This window comes from Amphibalanus amphitrite, unplaced genomic scaffold (assembly GCF_019059575.1).
Source record: "Amphibalanus amphitrite isolate SeventyFive unplaced genomic scaffold, NRLGWU_Aamphi_draft 000082F_arrow, whole genome shotgun sequence".
Lineage (NCBI taxonomy): Eukaryota > Metazoa > Arthropoda > Thecostraca > Balanomorpha > Balanidae > Amphibalanus > Amphibalanus amphitrite.
This window is the reverse complement of record NW_024881578.1, coordinates 398,148-421,832: the sequence shown is the minus strand read 5'-3', so window position 1 is coordinate 421,832 and position 23,685 is coordinate 398,148. Positions and strand designations below refer to the sequence as shown.

At 51.2% G+C, this 23,685-nt stretch overlaps 2 protein-coding genes across 10 annotated transcripts in view; one reads left to right on the top strand and one right to left on the bottom strand.

Moving 5' to 3' along the window:
- Positions 1–5,998, top strand: part of LOC122379643 (NPC intracellular cholesterol transporter 1-like) — a 47,066-nt gene extending 41,068 nt beyond the window's left edge. The window contains exons 23-25 of the mRNA XM_043361989.1: positions 4,978–5,051; positions 5,330–5,463; positions 5,743–5,998. Of these exons, the coding sequence (XP_043217924.1) occupies positions 4,978–5,051; positions 5,330–5,463; positions 5,743–5,790 (256 nt within the window). The 3' untranslated portion in view covers positions 5,791–5,998. The remainder of the gene's footprint in view (positions 1–4,977; positions 5,052–5,329; positions 5,464–5,742) is intronic.
- A 61-nt stretch (positions 5,999–6,059) lies between these two features.
- Positions 6,060–23,685, bottom strand: part of LOC122379645 (tumor protein D52-like) — a 30,158-nt gene continuing 12,532 nt past the window's right edge. For 2 of the 9 annotated variants that reach the window (XM_043362001.1, XM_043361998.1), the window contains exons 4-7: positions 23,097–23,156; positions 11,879–12,029; positions 6,490–6,880; positions 6,060–6,399 (exon numbers count right to left, since the gene is read on the bottom strand). In XM_043362001.1, the coding sequence (XP_043217936.1) occupies positions 6,746–6,880; positions 11,879–12,029; positions 23,097–23,156 (346 nt within the window). In that variant the 3' untranslated portion in view covers positions 6,060–6,399; positions 6,490–6,745. Of the gene's footprint in view, positions 6,400–6,489; positions 6,881–7,261; positions 7,428–11,878; positions 12,030–20,728; positions 20,777–23,096; positions 23,157–23,685 lie in introns of all 9 variants that reach the window. The other 7 variants (XM_043362003.1, XM_043362000.1, XM_043362005.1 and 4 more) reach the window with 5 other exon arrangements.

The window sequence follows — 23,685 nt, the reverse complement described above, 5'->3', positions numbered from 1 at the left end:
CAACTTCGTGACCTGGGGGTGCTGACCTGACCTTGACCTGAGGTCAACACCCCAAGTTGACCTGACCCGGACAAAAAGTATATCATTCGACGCGCCTGAGCGAGGCGAACACGATACTGCAAAAATCGCGGCTCTGCGGCTGTTTTTTTTGCGAAGGTATTCACCAAAAACTGAACCGTACCTTGGGGCACATCTGACCTCAGAGGTCACTGGTTGACCTAGGACCTTAAAATCGGGTACCAATCTCTGCGTCTCGTAACGGCGCACACGCTCGTTTTTTCCGCGACGCGCTAGCTCCACCAGGGGCGAAACGGCGAGGGGGGTCATACCCGCCCCCCTCGGCCGGCACGTATGTAGAATTCCAATAGGTCCGGCGAGGGTTAAGACGTTTCCTAAAAATTTGAGCGAAATCCTTCGGAATTTTTTTGAGAAAATGACGCTTTAGTGACGTCATGTTCGCCATTTTCGCCTAAAAAAACGGCAAAATTTCAAACGCCGGTAACATCTTCATTTTTAAAGGAATTCAAACGTAACAAAAAAAGGTTATATGTGATTCTACTTCGTCTATCAAATGGTTATCTCGTTTTTTTTTTTAATGTTGGATTTTGGCCCAATTTTTTTCTAAAAAAAAACTGACTTTTTTGGGAAAATAATTATAAAATCCAAAATTTTGAAAGTATCGAAAAAACGGAATATGTGTCAGAGAAGTGGTCTATGTGCACCTACATACCAATTTTTAGAAGAATCGGTTCAAAAATGTGGGAGTTATTCAAAATTTTATGGCGTCACGACGCACAAAATTTTTGAAAAATGATTTTTTTGCAAGTTCTAGACCTCGTACGGGAACAAAAATAGCACCATTCTATTCGCCGTGAAAAACTGCATCAGACAGACACCTTTTTAGGCCTTAACAACCAACTTCAAAATTTGACCTCACTTGACCTGACCCCTGAAATTCATCCAGAGGTGGTCCATATCACTTATTGAGAGTGTCTATTGAATTCTATGACTAAAATGACCGATAAAATATGTATCGCACATGCCCTTTTCTACATTTTGTATTGGTGACCTGACCTGACCTGACGTGACCTTGACCTTGACCTTTGAATGATATTGTAGGGGAGAGTGGGGTAAGATGCCCAGGGTGGGAAAGACGCCCCACCCCCTCTAGCGGCGAAACAAAGAATCAAACCTGGAAATTAATGTTCTTAGCGTAAAGCGGAAGCCTGCCTTGTTAACTGCACAAAAATTTGCGAAGCTCAGTTGGGCAACGGCTGTCTGGTGATTGCATGTTTTTTATTTGCTGCTTTCAAAAAATATATTGGTGTCAAAACATTGTAAATATCAAAGAAGGTAGATAATTTTTGCGTCCCTTGCTATAGTCGTGATACATTAACATGCGTGCACTGTGTCCCAAACAGTTTGTTTCAGGGTGTAGTTGTATGACTAACAAATTGTACTGATTTAATGTTACTTCGGTACCTTGGGGTAAGATGCCCCCTGTCCTGATGGGGAAAGACGCCCCCCTAAATCCGTATGCTGTCTTTCAAGCAGCCCGTCAAATCATTTATTACATACTTGTGATGAGACAAAAGCCGATCTGGGACTATTGAGAGTCCAGTACGGTCGGGTGCTCCCCATGCCGGTCTCTCGGACCACACAGCGACTTTTTGGGCGGCATCTGACTCTGAGAGCCCTCACGACGGCCTCTGTGGGCCCCATTATTGGCTCCAGGGCCCCTCACGACATCCTTTGAGGGCTCCCACGTTGGCTCCACGGGCCGCGCTGGCATCTGAGGTCCCCACGATGGGCTCGAGGGCCCTCAAGCATCATGAAGACCTATAAGGGCCCCACAGTGGTCTCCGAACGCCACCACGGAGGCTTGTTTGGCCGCGCTGGACTATGTTGGCCCTAACGATGACCTCTGAAGCCCCTTACGACTACTTTTGAGAGCCCCTACGATGACGTTTGGTGTCTACTGCAGGCTCGAAGGGACTACTGATTCGTTCAGGCAATTCACGTGCCCATTTTTGCCACTTATAGTGCGGAGGGGCATCTTACCCAACCCCAGGGGGCGTCTTTCCCACCCTGTGGGGTAAGATGCCCCCTTTCACTTCTCAAGGAAAATGCTTAATAGCAAAAACAGTTATCATATTCCAGGCACGAAAGTGTGATATTTTTGGAGAAAAATGATGTCGGCTTCCGTTGAAACTCCACGTTTTTGCTTTCCGATCGTCATTTTCGAATAATATACGACATCGTAAAACCCTGGGCATCTTTCCCCACTCTCCCCTATGCAAAGAATATTGTCTTGGTAGCCTAAGAACACGTTTTGGGCAATCAGTCTCAGTCCATTCTTCGGCAACTACGGTGCAAGACCAAAACTGTAGAAACTTGCATTTTGTACCCTTCACCTGACCTTGACCTGACCTCTGACCGACTTAAGCAAAAAAATTGGGCTTTTAGGATCCGCCTTGTTGAGAGCTTTCGATTGCCGTTTTCCCCGTCTTTCTACGACCATCGATTCGGAAGTTAGACAGAGGGGCAGAATCTGCCCCCCCCCCGCCCCCCAGCAGGGCGCGTATGGCTGAATAGCCCAGCGGGGCGCGGGTTAAGATAGGACTTTACCGTAAACGGTAAAGCCCTATCCGCTTACGTGGCCATCGCGTTCACGCTCCGTATGTGAAGCGTTCTTCAGCAAAAAAAAAAAAAAAAATCCGACAGGCGGCTATTTTTCTGTTAACCCGCGAGTTGCTGGGGGGGGGGCGGTTAAACGCCCCCACTTTTTCGCTGGGCCATAGCATAAAAACGGCGCGCCGCAGGCGCGCCAAATTTTGGGTACCTGTAGGGAATTGATTGAAGTTTATTGTGACAAAGTTTCAAAAAAATCGATCGGAAAATATTTGAGATATCGAGGTTTTAGTGACGTCATGATCTCTGAGTTTTCGACCAAAAACGGCATATGTTCAAAAAAATCATATAAAATCACAGAATAGACCTACAGACATGCCGTAAACGCCATTAGACTGCCAATACCATGAACAATCAAATGGCTATCTTCGATTATTGATTATCGTTCCGCATTTTCCAAAATCTTGAACTGAATCTCGGCAATTTCTCGTGACTACTTCACGACCATGATACATGCATTTCTTAAATTTAACTTTTTGAGCCAAACACGTACACATATGATAAAATGAATGTCACCATCGTGTTCTACGCCCCAAATTACCCATAAAACATGTGTCACAGGCTGCGAATATCAGTTTTGATTTTCGGGGATATGTGCCTACCCGGTTGACCTGACCTTGACCCTGACCTTTGCTTGACTGACCCCTACATGGAGCTGACACTCTTGTAGGCCTTATATGATGGATTTTGCACCGTTTTGACAGAGTTTATGACGAGAGGCGCCCATTGCGAAGTCCTGAAGTCCATGCTACTGAAAGCCCGATTTCAGGTGTTTGACCTGACCTTGACCCGACCTGTGACCTCAAAATTCAACTTTAAAGTACTCATCTGAAGCGTCTCGTCGCGTTCTTTCGTTTGCCGCCTCGTGCGTTTCGCTGCGCCTATTGGTTCTCGAGTTATCGGCTGGGGGCGTTTAACGCCCCCCCCCCCAGCAAACGGTGGGTGGCGAAATACCCCAGCAACTGCCGGGTTAAAATACCGATGGGTGGCCACGACAAACGGCATGGCTACGTATTGCGGAAAATATCAATATCGGGATGTACATACCTCAATAGTTTTGTGTCTTAGCTTTTCCGACCTGACCTTTCAAGTCCGGTCGGTTCAGTCCTGGTGACGCAGCTAGAGAAAGTCTTAGTCGATAACGGGAATAAGCACACATGGCCACCCTGACCCCAATATTATCAATCAGAATGCAATTCTAACAAGTCGGTGGTCATGTATCGCTCTGTTAACCCTCGCCGGCACAGGCCATTTTGCGTCCTTCGACGGCACAAGGTCGTTGGTACGACCCCCCCTCGCGTTTGGCCCCTGATCGAGCTAGAGCTTCGCGGAAAAAACGAGCGTGTTGCCCGTCACGAGACGAAGCCGATGATACCCAATTTTAAGGTCCTAGGTCATCGGGTGACCTTCCAGGTCAGGTCAATGACTCAAAAGCGGGAAAATCGGGACGTGTTAGAAAGTCGTAAAGCGTGGCTGCTATGTGGTTTTCCGGGGTGCTGATCACGAATATCGTGTTAGTTTTGATCATAGATGATGTCTTTAAGCATTTAGACCAGGTCGGGTCAGATCAGGTCAGGTCAACCGGTAGGGGTTGTGACGGGTATTCGTAATACGTGTCAACCGCCTCTGACAGCTTCGTAACATGTTACGAAGGCACCGAAACTACTTCGTAAATGTTCAAATGGATGCTAAATTCGAATTCAGCTCCAAAAACTAGCCTAGAAACATGTAAAACTCGAAAAAGTGAACCGAGGTCACCCGAGGTCACCAAAGGTCAATGACCTGACCTGACCTTCAGGTGACCTTGACACCCACCCTAATGCATGGGAGCAGCATCAAATCACATGTTTGAACGTTTGAAACCACGAAAAGCTTGCAAACGCGCGGCTAATGCGAGCCGACATACGCCGAATCGCGATTCCGGCCAAACATGGTCTCAGAAAAGAGGTCACAGGTCAAAGGTCATTTGGGTCAGGGTCATGAAATTTTCAGGGTAGGTGTAAAATTGATCAATGCGAGGGTACTGAAAGTTTCGTCGCGATCGGCCGCTTTTTACGCGAGTTATTTGCGAAAAACCGTAGGGGGAGTTGCATCAACCCCCCCCCCCCCCCTGTACCGGCGAGGGTTAAAACATTTAAACGTGGAGCCGATGTCAGCATTTAGCGACATCAAAACTATATGAACTGATTACGGCTGCTGGTGCTGGTAGAGCTGGTTATAATGCTACGGCTGGTTGTTCCTGGTTGTTACTGGTTGGGTGACCACGGCTGCTGGCGCTGTTTGCAGAATGTACCTGGGCGTGGTGCTGGTCGGGGCGACCCACGGACTCATTCTTCTACCGGTGGTGCTCAGCTACGTCGGTAAGTCACCGACTGACCTCCGAGAGCCGCAGTCTGACCCCGGGAAGTCGCAGTCTGACCTCGGTAAATTACGGACGAATTGGGCTGTAGTTACGTCGGTACTTCAGACTGGCCTTGGGAAGTAACGTACCTGACTCCGGTAACTCGCGGTCTAACTTCGGTAATCGGCAAGTGTCGCAGTCTGACTTCTGGAAGTCACGAACTGACTTCAGTAAGCCACAGACAGAGTGGCACTCTGCCACCACCTGACACTGACGGCGCCCGCCCCGTCCCTGCAGGCCCGTCCGTGAACCGGTCCTCGCTGAAGGCGGCGCGCGAGGCAGAGGGCCTCGCCAAGAAGGCACGCGATGCCGAGGCTGCTGCAGATATGAAGGCGCGCGCTGCCGCCGGACTCGCGAAGGAGTCGCCCCAGGTTAGCAATAATTTGTCGCTAGTCTTAGCATACAAATGACATCTGATTCGTCTAATGTCAAGACTGATGAGCGCAAGACGCCCAGGGCTTTTGTCGCAGCTTACAGTCGGTCTTTTCTTTTCACTAGCCAGCCGATCATGACAAACGTCACGAATTGATCGTGTAAATTCCTCCGAACCCAACGGTGTGGTTTATTGAGAACCTCGAGGCACGCAGCGCTGCTCCCCGCGCTCACAGCGCGCTACAGCCTATCTGACGGCGCCGCCTCGGATCCCACAGAGCCGCGGGCCGCACAACAATCAGCCCACGGAGCACACCAACCTGTGATCGACCTGCTCATCTGACCCGACCTCGCCGCTCGGCCGCCCGGGCGCGGCCCCGGGCGGACGCCTGATGGACAGACTATTTATACTGGTGTACTCGTAACCGAATGTGATTATCGAACGTGTATTTAATCTGACGTGCCACGTGAGGGCCGTGGTCGGTGAAATGTATAACTTGACTCATAGTGCGTAATAAACTGATCAGTGCAATATTTGTTGAGTTGTTTGACTCAATCCGTAAAGCGAGGGAAAACTATCAACTTACACAAGGAAGCGGTTTAGGAGTTTTATTGAATACCATTCTCTATCACATACTACCCACATGACCAAGCACGAACGCCGAGTACCAAACAAAGAAGGCGGGGGCGACGCTTCGGATCGCCATTTCACGCTCTCCGGCGCCCGGTGTTCGGGACATGCACGCGCCGCATCAGCTCACACACCCTGTGCCGAAGTAGTGTCTCAGATCGTCAGCAGCACGATAAAATATAAGTCTTCATAAATAACTGCCCACCCGCACCCCGGGGTGCTGTGCAAAGACTCCAACCGCTACAGAAGAGCCACGCATTCGACAGAGCCCCGCCTGATCACACGCATTTGTGAGAGAGAGAGAGAGAGAGAGAGAGAGAGAGAGAGAGAGAGAGAGAGAGAGAGAGAGAGAGAGAGAGAGAGAGAGAGAGAGAGAGAGAGAGAGAGAGAGAGATGTTACATCCGCGAATGCCCGCCCGCCAGAGCCCACCATTCGTGTGTAAATATAGACCCCAAGCGACGCAATTTGCCACATATCCCGACAGAATCCAGACGAGTCGCGTTCGGTGCGCGCTGACCACACCACCGCCCACCGGAGCCACAGGTTCAGACGGCCTCACGCCGAGAGGAATGGCGCGCACTTGAAGTGCGCCGCGGCGGCGGTCCGCGGGCGAAGCTGAGCTTCCGACGCCGGTCGACAGGCGGCGCCCCTACTGCGGCGTCTTCTCCTCGGTCACTGTGGGCGGCGGCGCCGCGCTCTCGGCCTGCCGTTTGGCCGCCTCCGCCTCCTTCAGCGCCTCGTCAAACGACTGGGTCGAGTTGCTGCGCGACGAGGTCACTTTGCTCTGAAACCGCGCCCGGAGGAGAGGTCACGGACCGCGCACCAGCGACCCAACAGGCCGGTCACCAAACATTACAGAATAATCGGGAGGTTTGCCCCTATCCAGAAGACCACATAATTGATAGCGTCGTTATCGTGCCAAGACCAGACGTTAAAGGCTGAAACAGACTCTTTCCGCAGTCAGGAAATCGCATGCGAGAGCCTATTCAAATGCATTGTAATCCTTCCCACATCAATCGCATGCGGGAGGTGCGTGCATGAGAGTTCCTGACAGTGGAAAGAGTCTGTTTCAGCCTTAAAGCGCAAATCCCGCTCGGGCTCTCGGATAGGACTCTGGATGAGCTAAGCATAGTACGCAGAAGCAAGGCCTGTAGTACGGACGCACGGGTAGAGGAGCGGAGGCACGACAGAGGCTCCTGAGGAGCAGGTCACTGGAGCTGGTCGCCCGAGGACGGCGGCGGGTCGGTAGGAGCAGCAGCAGGAGCCGGCGGCATGTACTGGTTAGCCGGGCCGAGACTCATCTGCAGCGCCGAGGGCATCGGAACACAGTTCTGCCGGTGGAGGAAATGTGAGAGGGAATACAGTTCTGCCGGTGGAGGAACTGTGAGAGGGGACACAGTTCTAACGGACAGGGACTGTGAGAGGGAACACAGTTCTGCCGGTGGAGGAACTGTGAGAGGGAACACAGTTCTGACGGACAGGGACTGTGAGAGGGAACACAGTTCTGCCGTTGGAGGAACTGTGAGAGGGAACACAGTTCTGACGGACAGGGACTGTGAGAGGGAACACAGTTCTGCCGGTGCAGGGACTGTGAGAGGGAACACAGATCTGACGGACAAGGACTGTGAATGGGAACACAGTTCTGCCGGTGGAGGAAATGTGAGAGGGGACACAGTTCTGACGGTGGAGGGACTGTGAGAGGGGACACAGTTCTGCCGGTGGAGGGACTGTGAGAGGGAACACAGTTCTGCCGGTGGAGGGACTGTGAGAGGGAACACAGTTCTGATGGACAGGGACTGTGAGAGGGAACACAGTTCTGCCGGTGGAGGGACTGTGAGAGGGAACACAGTTCTGCCGGTGGAAGGACTGTGAGAGGGAACACAGTTCTGCCGGTGGAGGGACTGTGAGAGGGAACACAGTTCTGACGGACAGGGACTGTGAGAGGGAACATAGTTCTGCCGGTGCAGGGACTGTGAGAGGGAACACAGTTCTGCCGGTGCAGGGACTGTGAGAGGGAACACAGTTCTGCCGGTGCAGGAAATGTGAGAGGGAACACAGTTCTGCCGGTGCAGGGACTGTGAGAGGGGACACAGTTCTGCCGGACAGGGACTGTGAGAGGGAACACAGTTCTGACGGACAGGGACTGTGAGAGGGAACACAGTTCTGCCGGTGCAGGGACTGTGAGAGGGAACACAGTTCTGCCGGACAGGGACTGTGAGAGGGAACACAGTTCTGCCGGTGCAGGGACTGTGAGAGGGAACACAGGTCTGACGAACAGGGACTGTGAGAGGGAACACAGTTCTGCCGGTGCAGGGACTGTGAGAGGGAACACAGTTCTGACGAACAGGGACTGTGAGAGGGAACACAGTTCTGCCGGTGCAGGGACTGTGAGAGGGGACACAGTTCTGCCGGACAGGGACTGTGAGAGGGAACACAGTTCTGACGGACAGGGACTGTGAGAGGGAACACAGTTCTGCCGGTGCAGGGACTGTGAGAGGGAACACAGTTCTGACGAACAGGGACTGTGAGAGGGAACACAGTTCTGCCGGTGCAGGGACTGTGAGAGGGAACACAGTTCTGCCGGTGGAGGGACTGTGAGAGGGAACACAGTTCTGACGGACAGGGACTGTGAGAGGGAACACAGTTCTGCCGGTGCAGGGACTGTGAGAGGGAACACAGTTCTGCCGGTGCAGGGACTGTGAGAGGGAACACAGTTCTGCCGGTGCAGGGACTGTGAGAGGGAACACAGTTCTGCCGGTGCAGGGACTGTGAGAGGGAACACAGTTCTGCCGGTGGAAGGACTGTGAGAGGGAACACAGTTCTGACGAACAGGGACTGTAAGAGCCCAGTGGTAGGGAAGTTGTCGGAAAGAGGGATTGTGAGAGAAAACACAGTTCTCCAGTGTCCCAAAATTATATTTTTGCTTGGGTGTCAGAGAGGAAAATTGCTGACCAAAAAAAGGATGAGAGTGAAAAATTGTCAGTCAGGTAAGGCCCAAAAAGAGTGGGAAAATGATCAAAAACATTAAACTATCTACAATTGTGACAGATGCAAAACAACCATTCACGCAGTTGCTCCTTCTCAGTGTAGAAAATTGGGCTTGAAAACCGGAGGTGAGAGTGGAAAACGATTTTCATTTAGATGTCGTTTCGCACCCACATCTACAAATTTTGGGACACCGGTTCTGACGGTTAGAGGGACCACGAGAAGAGTGAGAAATAAGTGAAAAATGAAGCGTATTGGTGAGAGCGACTTTGTGAACATTTTCCCCGTAAGGTGCGTGGGCTCGGCCAGACAGTAATACCGAGGAAAAATTAGAAAAGTCAGTGATTTCTGCCCAACAATGAGAAAAGATACGGATTACCGAGCAAAGGCGTATTATGTACACAGATTTTGTACTAACATGGGCCGTAAGTTCACTTGTAACGTGCGTTCACGTAACTAATTTAGCTGCGGTCCGTGAGCCGACACGGTGAGCCGATTTGAAGTGAGCCGCAGCGACTCGGCAGAGGCAGATAAAGCCCATCGCTTTAAAACGAACTGAAAGCCGGTGGCTTTTCGGAGAATTGTGAAAATGTCGTTAGATAGAGATAGACGGCTCAAACGGATCTCGAGCGACAGCTTAATCGATGGAAGGATTGAGACGGACGAGTCCCGCCCGAGCGTCCCAGGACATTTGAGACGGGAGCACATGTGGCCCCAGTGCAGAGGTGGCCGGCGTCGATAAAGCGAGCCACCAGCCGGCGGGACAGCGGTCGGCCATTACCGGAGCGGTCAGGAGCGGCGGCCGCGGCGACAGACGGCAGGCGACAGGACGGGGACGCAGGCCCCAGTGGCACACGGACTGTGTGCCATCGGGGCAGCGCCGGACAGCCGGAAACGAGGACCAACGGGGACAGAAACCCTAACACACCCAGTGTTCAGTCCGGCGTCTTTCAAATCAAACACATGGCAAAAAATAAAGATAGTATTGGCAGGCGGGCTAAAACAAAGCAGGCAGTTACATTCCGTTCTCAATATCACCGAAAAAAATCCAACTCCCCTCCTCTTTTTTACTGTTTCCGAAATTTTCACTTAATATTTTTCTCGTGCAGGTCTCACTTCGAATAACCAAAAACTACCTCCACTGCGCCGCGTCTGTCAAATCAGGCAGTTACATTCCGTTCTCAATATCACCGAAAAAAATCCAACTCCCCTCCTCTTTTTTACTGTTTCCGAAATTTTCACTTAATATTTTTCTCGTGCAGGTCTCACTTCGAATAACCAAAAACTACCTCCACTGCGCCGCGTCTGTCCACCCAGGGAGACGGTACGGGAGACACGGGAGGCGTGGGACCAAGCACAGCAGAACAGGAGACATAGGACTGAGCATGGATGACGGGCCCCTAACACACGTCCACCTCCACTCGGTTATATCCAGCCACGCACCAGATCGGTGTAACAACATGGCGGTCACTACCGCTATTAGCAGCTCAGTTGTCATGGCAAACAATCCTAACGTGATGGATTAGCATTACAAAGTACTATTATGTGGCTTTCGCCCAAAATTACCAGACACACGTCGAGAAATGCGTGCGTTCGATAATCTCTCGCAGCACGTGATCAAAAGCGGCTTATGACACCGCCTGGACGTGTCAGCACTACTACCGAGCAATTCCAGCACCTGCGCAGAAACGTCCACTCTCGGCTGGTCTTTTATCGACCGGCGAGAGCAGATCAGCGGCAGACCGCCAATTACGCGGACATTATTACCGGCCAGCGACACAGGCGCAGCGGCCCATACGGACAGGGAGGGGGAGCGGGAGACAGGTAATGGAGAAATATGGAGGGGCCCATCAGTGGAGAAATATGAATAGCAATTGGGAAGGAGAGGAAAACGGATGGGAAGCGAGTTTAGGAACTCTAAGGTAGATACTAGAGGTATCTAGTATACTAGATACCTCTAAGATACTAGAGGTATCTCAGTCTACCTTAGAGAGAGGTAGGTAGAGAGCGCAGGCGAGAGGGATAGACGAAGAGTGAGAGAAGAGAGAGATAACTCCTCTCTCCCTCTCTCCATATACAGTACACGCAGAGGTCACAGCGCGCCGAGTGAGGCCCTCCCGGCGGAACGCCCCGCGGTAGCAGGTACACACGGACTGCACTGGTCAATTCAATGGTAGAAAGTGACAACCATGAGACCGAAGGCTGAGGTCGGCAGGGCAAGCAACGCACGGAACTGGCAACGCAGAGGACTAGTCCAACACCATAACCAATGTAAATAAGTTACAATAATCGGGGCATTAGAAGCCCAAGTTCCACAGCCCTCAAGGCCTACAACACAACATCGATAACAGGAACGCCACTACAGAAGCTAAGCAGTCAGCACACACACACATCCCCCTTTATCAGCTGACTCCATGATATCCACCAATACTCTCCACACCGCAGTGAACACACGCGCACAGCCGGACGGCGCCGGCGTAGGGCCGGCTACCGGACCCCGGGACCCTCAGTACAGTGACCCCGGCCGGACCCCGGGCCCTCTCAGTACAATGACCCCGGTAGGACCCCGGACCCTCTCAGTACAGTCACCCCGGAACCCGGGCCCTCTCAGTTCGATGACCCCGGGCCCTCTGAGTACAGTGACCCGGCCGGGCCCCGGGCCCTCTCAGCGCAGTGACCCTGCACCCCCGGACCCTCTCAATACCGTGACTCCAGGTCGGACCCCCGGATCCCCTCAGCACAGTGACTCCAGGCCGGACCCCGTGACCCTTTCATTAGTGACCCCTGCCGGACCCACCTTGACCGTGGTGACCATGGTGCCGACGCGCTCCTCGAGTGATTTGACGGTGGGCGAGTCGCGCGCCTCGGTCAGCTTGGCGCCCAGGCCGGCCAGCAGACCGGACGCCTTCTCCGTGGTGGTCTTGAGCGCCGCCTCGGTCCGCTGGTAGCTGTACGGGGGGATGGGGCGGTCAGGAGAGAGGGGGAGGGGGAGGTCAGGGGAGGGGGGACAACCGGTGGTCGCTGATCGCATAAGCGAGTGTGCTTTATCATACTGTTACAGTCATGGTACACATATACGCTGAAGGCAACGTCCAGGCAATCAAATATGATACACATAGGTTACCACAAAGTAGAATGATACAAAACACGCTAACTTCCCTCCCAATGAAAGCAGACATGAGGACAAAAGTACCGTGACAAAGAACATGTGTTTGGGATTTAATCAATTGCAAAAGAGCACGTTTTCGTAGCGTACTGACACTGACAGCCAGGAAACGTCGAAAACACAACTACACTGTCAGATAGGTAGTCTTCAAAAGTTGCAAATTGCTACATAAGTTTAAAAATTACTCATTACGCGTGTGTGTAAATTGGGAGACACGGATGTGCTCTTTTGTATCCAAACCGTTAATCTAATAACATCTCACTAAAAGCGACTACATACAAGACTAAAACGAGAAGTAAAAGCGATACTGAACAATGCAGAGATCCTAATGAACTCGTGTATTCATTCAACTTTCCATGAATGGTGTGATACTACGGTCTACCCTGCATCTACGCTAGTTATATCTGTGAGAGCTACGAAGTTTCAGTTACCATCTCAGACTATCCCCTACCGAGGGAGCACAGCAGGCTCGGGAACGCAGCAGGCTCGGGAGCGCAGCAGGCTCGCGAGCTCAGCGGCGGGTCAGGTCACCATGCCCACACTCACTCCACAGTCAACACGGCTAAAGCATGCGTGGCGGATGGGATCAGGCAGGGGTGTTCGCTGGGAGCATGCAGTGAGCGAGCACACGGATGTAGTTCCAGCCTCCCGGAGCCAGCGAGCGCCGCCGCTAATCAATGTGGTGTCAATACAGAAATCCACATCGGGTTTCCCATGTTAACTGAACCTACTGCCAGGCAATAATGGTATAATGATAGGAAAAAACGACCATCATCAAAATAAATCAGTTGAAAACAAAACAAAGACTCAAACTTTTTGCTCGATTGAAAACAAATTTAAATCTAACACATTGAATTTCATTTCCAGGATTATCAAGATAAAATTTTGAACCGTTGAGCCGTCACGAAAAATGAGTCTTGCGCTGTAAGTGGACAAGAACCATTATAAGGGACATGAATACTGCTTCGAGGACGATTAGAAAACGTAAATGAAATGTGAGGCTTGATGTCATTGCCTTCTGTGATAATGAAACAAAACGAAACAAAACCCACTCAGACATCCCAATCAGATCGCTGAGTGCGGGGTAGTGCCGCTACGGCAGAGAGCGTGTGCGACTTACAGCGACATGGCCTTCTCGTCCTCCGAGTCCGCGCTGTGACTCTCCGCCGTCTCAGTGACCTCCTCGGCAGCGGTGTCCGCCATTGTGAAACCTCGGCTTCCTCTACGACCGCGCCCCACTCACAATAGCATAAACAACGCAGTCACACCCCCCTGTAACGCGAGCGCCGGGAAAGCCGTCCAGCCGGGCTGCTCAGAACTAGCAGGGCGGTTAGTGATGGGGATGGTCCGGGAAAATCCCCGCTGAGCCGAGGGATTATTGTGACAAGTGTCCTGCATTGCCCGAGAGCTTAACAAAGAAATAGTGAATTGTGAAATATCCCTGGATTACAGCCTAGCAGCTCAAGTGGTAACAGCGAAACGAGCCTCGAAGTTAGCGCTTAAATGTTATTTGACGCCGCATTTCATCAAGGGAAATCGTCGTCAAAACGATGCATCCTCCATCAAATCAATGGCCAGCGCGGCTTTATCGCTGGCGGCGAAGCCATGCAATAAACGGCCGCGGCCAGCTGAGCAAAATGAGCGGCAATAAAAAGTGTCACATCGAGTCAACTGCCATTGGTCATTTCACAAACTCTACAGTCTACAGAATCAAGGAAAGTACCACATGAGCTGGAGACTGACTGAGTTAGTCCGCGACGCTCATACTCAGCAAAAAAAAAACGTCTCAATCTTTACAGACAAGACGTTAAGATCGATGGAAGTTTTCATCAAGCTAGGGAGTAGGGAGTAGGGCACCTGGCTGAGAAGTAATGCATCCTATTGGGTCCCAGTGGTGGCGAATCGCCGCGGGAGGAGCGCTGAGAGAGCCGCACCTTCCGTGGCCGACAGAGTCTCTCCTGGAGCGGCACTGAACACAGGGCGTCACCGAACCTCACCGGAATTGGACAGTGGACACTGGGCAGATTCACCAGCGCGGGCACCAGAGCGAGCATTGCTGGCACCATTGACACCCTGGTTCACATTCAGCGAGTGACACAAGGCCAGGAGAAATGAGCGAGATATGAGCCTGCCTGAGGATACACACAACTCGCAGCCTGAGCTGTGTCTGAGTGGATGGGATAAACATAAAAGAAAGGTCTCCCGCTATTGGAAACTTGTCCAGCTAATGTGTGACAGGAAAACTCATGAGAGTGTCTCCGAAAGACTACTTAAAACTTGAAGTTCGAACAGTTCGTTTTTTCTTTCTGACATTTTCATTACCTGGGTGTCTTGTCCAACAGTTCCGCAGCTGACCAAGGCGCTACATGGCGTTGGTAATGGAAACATAGCTCGGCAGATGACTATCACGAGTGGCATGATCGGCACATGCTTGGCGACGAGTGAAGTGTGTGGACAGCATATCCGAAAGGTAGGTACCTGTATACTAGGGGTACCCATTTTTGGGTCAATTTTCCAAATTTTAGGTGGGGGTGGATTTTCCCATTATTTGGTCTATTCTGATTCCACCTGTGCCAAAAATACCGAAATCAAACGATTTCTAGGGGTCGCGAATTCAAAATGAAAATGCCAATTTTAGCGAAAAATAGACAAAATAATGCTATTTAATTTTGAAACAAGATTACCATGCCAACAGGTTGGGGTCAATTTTCCCATTATTTGGCCTATTCTGATTCCATCTGTGCCAAAAATAACGAAGCCAAACGATTTTTGGGGGTCACGAATTCAAAATGAACATGTTAATTTTAGCAGAAAATCGACCAAATTAACATTGTTTTATGTTGGGACAAGGTTACCATGCCAACAGGTTGGGATCGATTTCATCATTATTTGCTCTGTTCTGGATCTATAGCAGTGACAGAAATAATGATATTAGACTTTTATGGGTCGCGAGCTTGCATTGGAGTTTTAATTTTAGTGGAAAAATGATTTAATTTGAACGACTATAAATATGCAAAGCCAATGTGTTGCAGTGGTATTAATGACTGTTAGACACCGTGCAACATTGCTTTAGTTGTATATTCGACGTGCAGCGGTAAAAGAGAGCACCAAAAATATCATTTTGGTCAATGAACAGCATATGCTCATTTACACTCACTCTCGCTTAGACCGTCATTAGTAGAGCTAAAGACCGCAACTCTTAGAACGAATGGCTATGTAGTCAGGAGGGCAAAAATCAGCGATCGAAGCTTTCTCATTGGAACCACCTAATTTTCAATAAGTCGTCTCATTCAGCAAAGGCAATGACCGATCCCAAGGACATGAACATATCTATACCGACATAAAAGCAGCACTAAGCTATGCCGGTATGCACGACTGATGACCTTTGCCAATTCGCTAGCCGAACTCCCCGAGTCCCGGAGTTGCAGAGACGGCAGAAAGAAATTTGCAGAAAGAAATATGTTTACAATTTTGCTGATGACGGACAGCACTGGCCTGGCCGAACGCGCGCACGACTGCTCGTGACTCCAGTTCTGGGCATGTGCCGCTCCTATACCAGCTGATGCCTTGAGACGGGTGCAGATATACCTATCGATGTCATGGAACCAGTGGCTGGTGACGGCCGCTGCCAGCAGTATCCTTTCAAGATAACGGACCTTACACTGCACACTGCACTCTACAGGCTCAGTCCAAACCCGTAGCTGATGTTGAACTGAAGTCGACGAATGTCATTGCTTAAAGCTGAAAATTAGGAAGGTGCCCAAGTCTAGACGGCTCAGCCAACTCCGAGGCAGAACCGTTTATTGACTCCTGGCATTGGCACGCACACTCTCTTATATGATGCGTCCTGGTATGTCCCACCATACGGCCCATGCAGGATGAAAATATCCTGCTACATTAGGTTCTTCAGACTCAGACGCCAAATAGGTACCTGAGATCACAAGTGATCTGTGCAAGAAGCTGTGAAAGGTCTTCGTCACATATCAACCATGCACGTATCAGCGCATGGCTAGTCGCGTGTGGTCGAATATGAACTCGTAAATGATCTGCAGTTGTATCGGAAACTCTTCCACAAGAACGGTGTGTATCTGTCCCCACTGAAGAAATGGAATACTACGTACATACATGGTTGGTGGGCGTGGAAAGAATCGACGCTTTGAAGTTTATGTTTTCGGATTAGAAGTTGATATTTTTGGGTAGAACACCCAGATTTATCCTACTCTGTCTCAGAGGTCTATTACATCGTAGCCGTGAGCGATCAGGACTGCGTTTCTTGTGGAAGCATACGGTCAAAATGGTTTGATCGTTTTTTAATTACATGATTTGAAGTCCATTCGGAGCCATGATCTGTGAGATGTATCCTGAGCTTATTTGCACGGACACAAAGAGCCTGTCATGTCATGTCAAGTGGCAACTGAAAGGTAGGTCACATTTTAATTTGACGTCACAGGTCATCAAAGGTCACCATTACAACTCATGACCTTCAAGAGGCAGAAGATATCAAAAATGATTACACGCTGACCAGAATGATACCAACAACAGGAGCAAAACATCCCGGGCCGGGATGTTTGCTCCTGTTGTTGGTCGCCGGGATTCCCGGTTTCACCAAATGTTACAATATCGACATCGTAATGATCGCTAGTAAAGCATTTAACCGGAACCACGTGATGGAGCACATCGATCTGGATGAAAACGGAGCGCTCAATGACCCCTCAACCCGACTTTCAAAACAAAAACTTTGCCTTTAGTGTGATTTATTATCAGCGTAAAATAGGCATATTTCTAGGTAAATACGCAAATTTCAATCTCAATTCGCGACCCCTAAACCACCTTTGATTTCAATATTTTTGGCATCATTGGAATCACAAGCCGCGAAATAATGGGAAAAACCACCCCCACCCACAAATTTCCAAAATCGGGAAAAATGGGTACCCCTACTGTATACGTGCTTTGGGAGCATCCAACCAGGGCTGGTGACTTATGATGCAACAATAGCACCAGCCGACGGCGGAGTGGACCAGTCACCACTCAGTTGGGCGGGGACGATCGATACAGAAACTGACCAATCGAGGTTCAAAGCCAATCAGAGGCGGCGCCAGAGCACAAGGCGTCCATAATAGATCGGCGACATCGGCCTCAGACATTGGGAAATAACGGCCTTATAAATAGAGCATAAAGGCCTTATAGAGTATCAGTGGCTCTCATCTCTTGTGTAAGCTTCCTTGAAGCCGCCGAGTCTGCAATTGGCAATGTTATTTAACTCGCGGGCCCGGGGGGGGGGGCGTTTTTCGCCCCCCCCCCACCTGGCGAATATTTGCGATAGCTCCAGAACGCTTAGGGATAGGAAAGCGAAACTTTCAGTACCTTTTCTCCTATCAATTTGACATCTTCTGAAGTAAAAAATTTGGACCTAACCCCATTGATGACGTCACAAGGTCCATTTTTCTAGACCCCTGCACGGCAAACTTCGGCGTCACAGACGCAAACTTCAAATAGCTGTTAAAAATAGAGTTTTAGAGATAAAGACAAATTACGAGCACGGTTGTGTAGCGTTTGACCTAGAGAAAAATAGAAAAATAGTTTTGGTGACCTGAGGTCAGAGGTCAGGTCAACGACCCCGAAATGTGGTTATAGTTTTTCGCAAAACTTCGACAAAAAATGTCCTAGAGCTACGGCAATGGTACCATCGCATTCGCCTTGTCAAGCCGCGTCGAATGATATATATTTTGTTTGGGAAAGGTCAAGTTTTATGTTGACCTCATGTGACCTCGAATGACCTCTGGTTGACCTTGACACATAAGAGGTCATTTATGATGGATTTGTACCCGCTGATCACGGATCTGGCATCTATTTTCCTCTAAGCCTTCATTTAGAGCTTCTGGACGGCAAAATTGTCTTATTTACTATTACTAACTTGAATCAGTGAAATAGCCTCTAGCAGGGATACTCTTCTGTGACCTTGACCTTTGAGCAGCCTTGTATCGTAAGATGAACCACAAATAGGGAACTGATAAGCCTCAAAACATTTCAAAACATCTTGGAAGCTAGCACGCAAGATGTGCGAAAAAGTGCCAAGTTTGAGGTCAATTTTGAGCGTGACCTTGACCTTGACCTTTAATTTTAAGCACATTTTCGGAATCCTCAGATTCTCTTCTTTCGTTTGACACCCAATTTTGCCGGTTCGATGCAGCCTGCCGTCCTCTAGAAGGCTTACTTTGAGATCACTACACATGTGCCGGTTTTGCCTTTGACCTTGACCTCTGACCTTGAAAATTGACCTGAGGTCAAAAATTTTAGGTGCTTTAGAATCGTCTCGTAAGGACCTTTCGTTTGGTATCGCTTTTGTTTCCGTAGCTCCCTTATTTACGGAGTTAGACAGGGGGGGGCGAAAATGCCCCCCCCCCCGGGCTGCGGTGGTTGGGATTACCTCCGGGCCCGGCCGGGTTAACGATCTACACCGCGTCATATCCAATCGATCCTACTACGTGTCGAATAGTCAATGGTGGACATGAGACCAATCAATGTAACTCACGGACACGTGACCTTTTCCAAAGAAGTTTCCAGAATCCTTGGCATCAACAGGAAATAGGTAACATCAATATACTAATCAATCGATGGCATGACCAGTGGACCAATCAAAGCCGGTACGAGCAAAACGTCGCATGTGAAACATAACAACGGCAGGAAATTGACAATCCTTAACAAAGTAAGCGACCAGCCGGAATGGCGGACAATCGAGAAAAACCTCTGATTCTAGCAGATGCCACCCAATATTTCTTTTTTTTCTGATTGCTACTTCACCTTTCCAAACGCCTAAACAAAATGCCTCCAACAACTACCCAGAAACAACTTACACCACCTGTCGACACCAAGCAACCACAGAAAGCTTTCACGACCAGTCCAACAGGACACCTTGTCACGCTCGGACCAGCCCCCAGGATCAGCGGCGGGGCGGGGCAGAGGGACAGAGTCCGGGGCCGGGACAGAAGGGACCGGGGGCGGGACAGAAGGGACCGGGGATAGGACAGAAGGGACCGGGGCGGGACAGAAGGGACAGGGGGCGGGGCAGAAGGGACCGGGGGCGGGGCACAAGGACCGGGGGCGGGACAGAAGGACCGGGGCCGGGGCAGAAGGGACCGGGGCCGGGGCAGAAGGACAGGAGTCGGGGCACAAGAGACCGGGGGCGGGACAGAAGGACCGGGGCCGGCTCACCACCCTGCAGTCCCGCGGCGTCGACTGGCGTCAGCCGACCCGAGCGGCGCCGCCGGCCATCGACCGGTCGACGCCGTGACGTCACCGAGCGGCGCGTCGTCCGGCCGCGGCGCACCGCCGGCCGACGGGTGCACAGGGGGGTGCACGGAGGGTGCACAGCGGGTGCACAGAGGGGACGCCTCGCGCCGTGACTCACGAGCACCAGTGACGCCCCGTGGGAACCGGAGCGCTTCGTAGAGCTGGATACAATGTTCGTTCAAATCAAGCGTAATCGCAATAATGGACGCAATTCCTCTTATTTGTGAATTCGTATGTTTTAATTCCTAAGTGGCCAAGTGATCGACTACATTCGATTACACATGCACAGCTGAAATGGAAACCATGACGAGAGTCATATTGACAGGAGGCGACCAGCGTCAAAGGAAAACCGGGGTCCGTTCACGTTCCGAGAGCCCGTTTCGTGTACTGCGGGTCAGCCTAGCTGTACAGGCGACCGACTGTGCTGCCATCTATCGAGAGTCGGAATAACCACTGCCAGTGCAAGGACCGCAGCGCAAACTAAATTCTCGAAAACTTACCGTCAGGACGCCATTGATGGAAAGAACGGAACGGTTATGGATCTTATTATACCTACAACGTGCAGTTAGTATTTGAAGGTCTAGTAAATAAAGAGGGATGCATACGAAGTGTATATCAGCGATGTGCGCCTCAGCTCAACGGCATGTCATAGGACAGTTTCTGGCCCAAATCGTGGCTGATCAAACATTGCACGATTGCGTGCTCCGACCGGAAGGCCACCCGAAAATTTAGCCTGAATTACGAGCTGACGGTTATGAAAAGCGGTAACACCCGTTACAGTACTTCTGATGAACCCCTGAGGCAAAGCTAGCACTATTTCAATGGCGACTTGAGCCTCAGCATCTGCACGCTCCCAGTGCCATCACTCGTCCCACGGAGACATGCACCTGTTACAGGTCCCTCGGCAAGACTGCAGACTGATAGTCACGCCAGAACAGGATTGGTTCATGGACTGGGAACTGGCATGGAAAAGGGAACTTATTCTTTGGAAGAGGGAAAACTAGAGACAGACAAGTGAATACCGAAGTCCAAACCACCAAATATAGCTTTGAGATGTGTTAATCCCGTACCAGTCCCGTGAAGCAAATGTTGAACCAAGGCAAACGGAGTATTCCACCAGCACACCGCGCGGACTGTGTTAGTTTTCACCGGGCCCCACCAGGAGAAACGGGGAGGGGGAGCAGGACTTACGCTGGCGTGTGCTGCGCCTGCTCCAGTTTCCCTGCCACCGCCTGATACCTGCAGAGAGCCAGACAGCGGGACAGCGGCCGCACAGCGCGTCAGACGAGCGGATAGAGAAAACAGAGGGAGGAAGACAGAGGAGGGTAGAGAGAGAGAGAGAGTGTGGGAGAAAGGAGTGGGGAGAAAGAGAGGAGGGGGAGGTGAGGGAGGCGTGAATCACACAAACATCAATATGGATATGTGAGGAGCGCAGACGGACAGAAAACAAAAATGTTGGTCGTGGGAGAGTGAAAAGGAAGAGGAAAATATAAAACGGCAACGGAGAAAGTGGGGAAACAAGGTAAAGATAAAGCCTGGAGGAGTATATAACGTGAAGATGGAAAAAGCAAGGGTCAGGTTGAGAACAGAGTATTGAGAGAGCAGAGTGAAGCGAGAGGGAGAGAGGAGCTCCACCGTACCATAAGGATTAAGCACGCATAAGCGACTACACGCTACGGACAGACAGACATACAGATATGCCACGCTATAGCGACAGACCAACGTATTTGAGAGCCCCTCCACTCCCGCGGCTATGCCTATACCACTACAGAATATAAGTTCTGAAAACGGCGAGGTAAAACTCGGCAACAAACTAAAGATTTAGCTGCCAGTGTCACGTCAACTTCACCGTCACCGCATTATATACAGGGAGCTCTGACAAAGGCAGCGACTTGAATAGCTAACGAAACATTTCGTTCTACTTTCCATGGCAACCATGAATGAGTCATTTCCCTTGGGGCTGTAATCGCCGGTGAACAGCCACGAAATGGCCTCCGAGAACAGAAGTAGTTAACCGCAGCGCCTACTAGAATACATCCTGAAGGAGTCGCTATCGGGTGATGAATGATGCGACCTTTGCTCCGCGCCTATGACCTCTAACAATGCGGGCAGATATCGGGGTCTTCCGTCAACATATCCCGACGTCCGGCTCCGATAAATCATAATAGGGCACCATCGATATTCAGCATTGATACAGGGGGGCACCATCGATACTCAGCATTGATACAGGGTCCGTTTACATACAGAAGCATGCCTCTCAAAAGCGAGCTGTCCGGTCAAGCGGCTGTGCAACTGGTGGTGTCTTTGCTCGGCCAATGCGTGCTGCGGCCGTCAGAGCAGGGGGGGGGGGGCTGTGATAGGGGACTGGCCTTGAGCCCTCCGCCTCCCCTTGCTCACGGGCGTGCTGGCCGTGCTCGCGGGCGTGCTGGGGCCGTGCTGGGCGCCGCGGCCCGACCAACTCACGTGCCGCCCCAGCCCCACAGGCTGAGGCTACGCCATTAATGCAGCGGCAGAGGGAGAGAGGGGGCAGAGAGAGGGGGAGAGGCGGCCGGCGGCGGCGTCAGTCACAACAGAGGCGGGGCCACGGCCGACACCGAGCACAACGATAGCACCAGAGGGGGGCAGAAGCGACGGTACACCCGGCACCAGCAGCACCAGCAGCACCCAGCCCGGGTCACCACCGGTCCGCCGCTCAGCCTGGCGTCACATTGTATCTGTCCGACTCGGCGGTATCTGAGTATCTGGCTTCGACCTCCATGTATTTCTGAATTAATTTCTAGGTGTTAAGAGCGAAAAAAAAAATATTCAGAGTATACGTGTCTCACCAGCAAATAAGCTACGTCTGCCTGGGTAAGTAAGCAGTACAGACTCACATAGCAGTGTCTTTTCATCTGGTTTTCATCTGGTTATAGTGCATATGATAATAAAATAATGTCTTTCTACTGCGTCGTAGGTCAATAGACGTTCATTTCAATTCAAGCTCTAGCTTAGATAGCTCACGGTACTACCTCATGTAAATGACACTTTCCATGAAGCCGTAGCTGATATCACACGTTGATCGGCGGCTGTGCCATCACGTTGGACTGCGGAGTTTTAGCGAAGGACGTTAAAAAATGGAGGCATCGCCCACCCCGGCTAGTGGCGCGATATTTCGCGAAATAGAGCAATCAGCTCCGTAAGGTTAGCGGCGCTACCATTGTGCAATCACTGAGAACTGAGAAGGGTTAGTTTCATCCGCCCGTGCCGATCTGAGGATCGAAGAGTTAGACCGCTCCATCCGTGCAATGCTGAGGAGGGCAGGGGTTAGTTGGCTCCGCCCGTGCCCATCTGAGGAGGAATTAGAGTAGAGCTGCTTCATCCGCGCCATGAGAAAGCCAGTCCGTGTCAGCCGATCGTTCCACCGTCTCACATCTGTCAGCCAGAGAGCGGTTAGTCTTCCCCCCTAGCTCGGCCGCTCGGCCCGTCCGTCTCCGTCCCCGCGCTCTGCCGGCCTGCGCTCAGTGTTAGTCCGTGCGGCGTTAGACACTAGACAGCGCTGCGTTCTCCGTGCGCTACTCACAGCGGCGCTTCCGTGACCGCGTGCTGGATCTCGCTGATCGTGTCCGTCACCTTGTGGTACCTGTCGACGGCCGTCGGACACCGGTACAGGACAGCGGTAGAGCGGTACAAGACAGCGGTACAGGACAGCGACACAAGACAACGGTACAGAACAGCGGTAGAGCGGTACACGACAGCGGTACAGAACAGCGGCACAGAACAAGGGTATAGAACAGCGGTAGAGCGGTACAAGACAGCGGTACAGGATAGCTGAGTACGAGGTACACAGCGTGTACACGGGGACACCGGTACACGAGAGCGGTACAGAACAGCGGGAAACGGAACAGAACAGCTGAGTACACACCACAACGGTACGGGGCGTGTACAATGAACAGCGGTACCGGACAGCAGCTGAGTACGAGGTACACGGTGTGTACACGGGGACACCGGTACACGACAGCGGTACAGAACAGCGGGAAACGGTACAGAACAGCTGAGTACACACCACAACGGTACGGGGCGTGTACCACTGTACAATGAACAGCGGTACACGACAGCGGTGCAGGACAACGGCACAGAACTGACTAGGTACAGCGGCACAGGACAGCGGT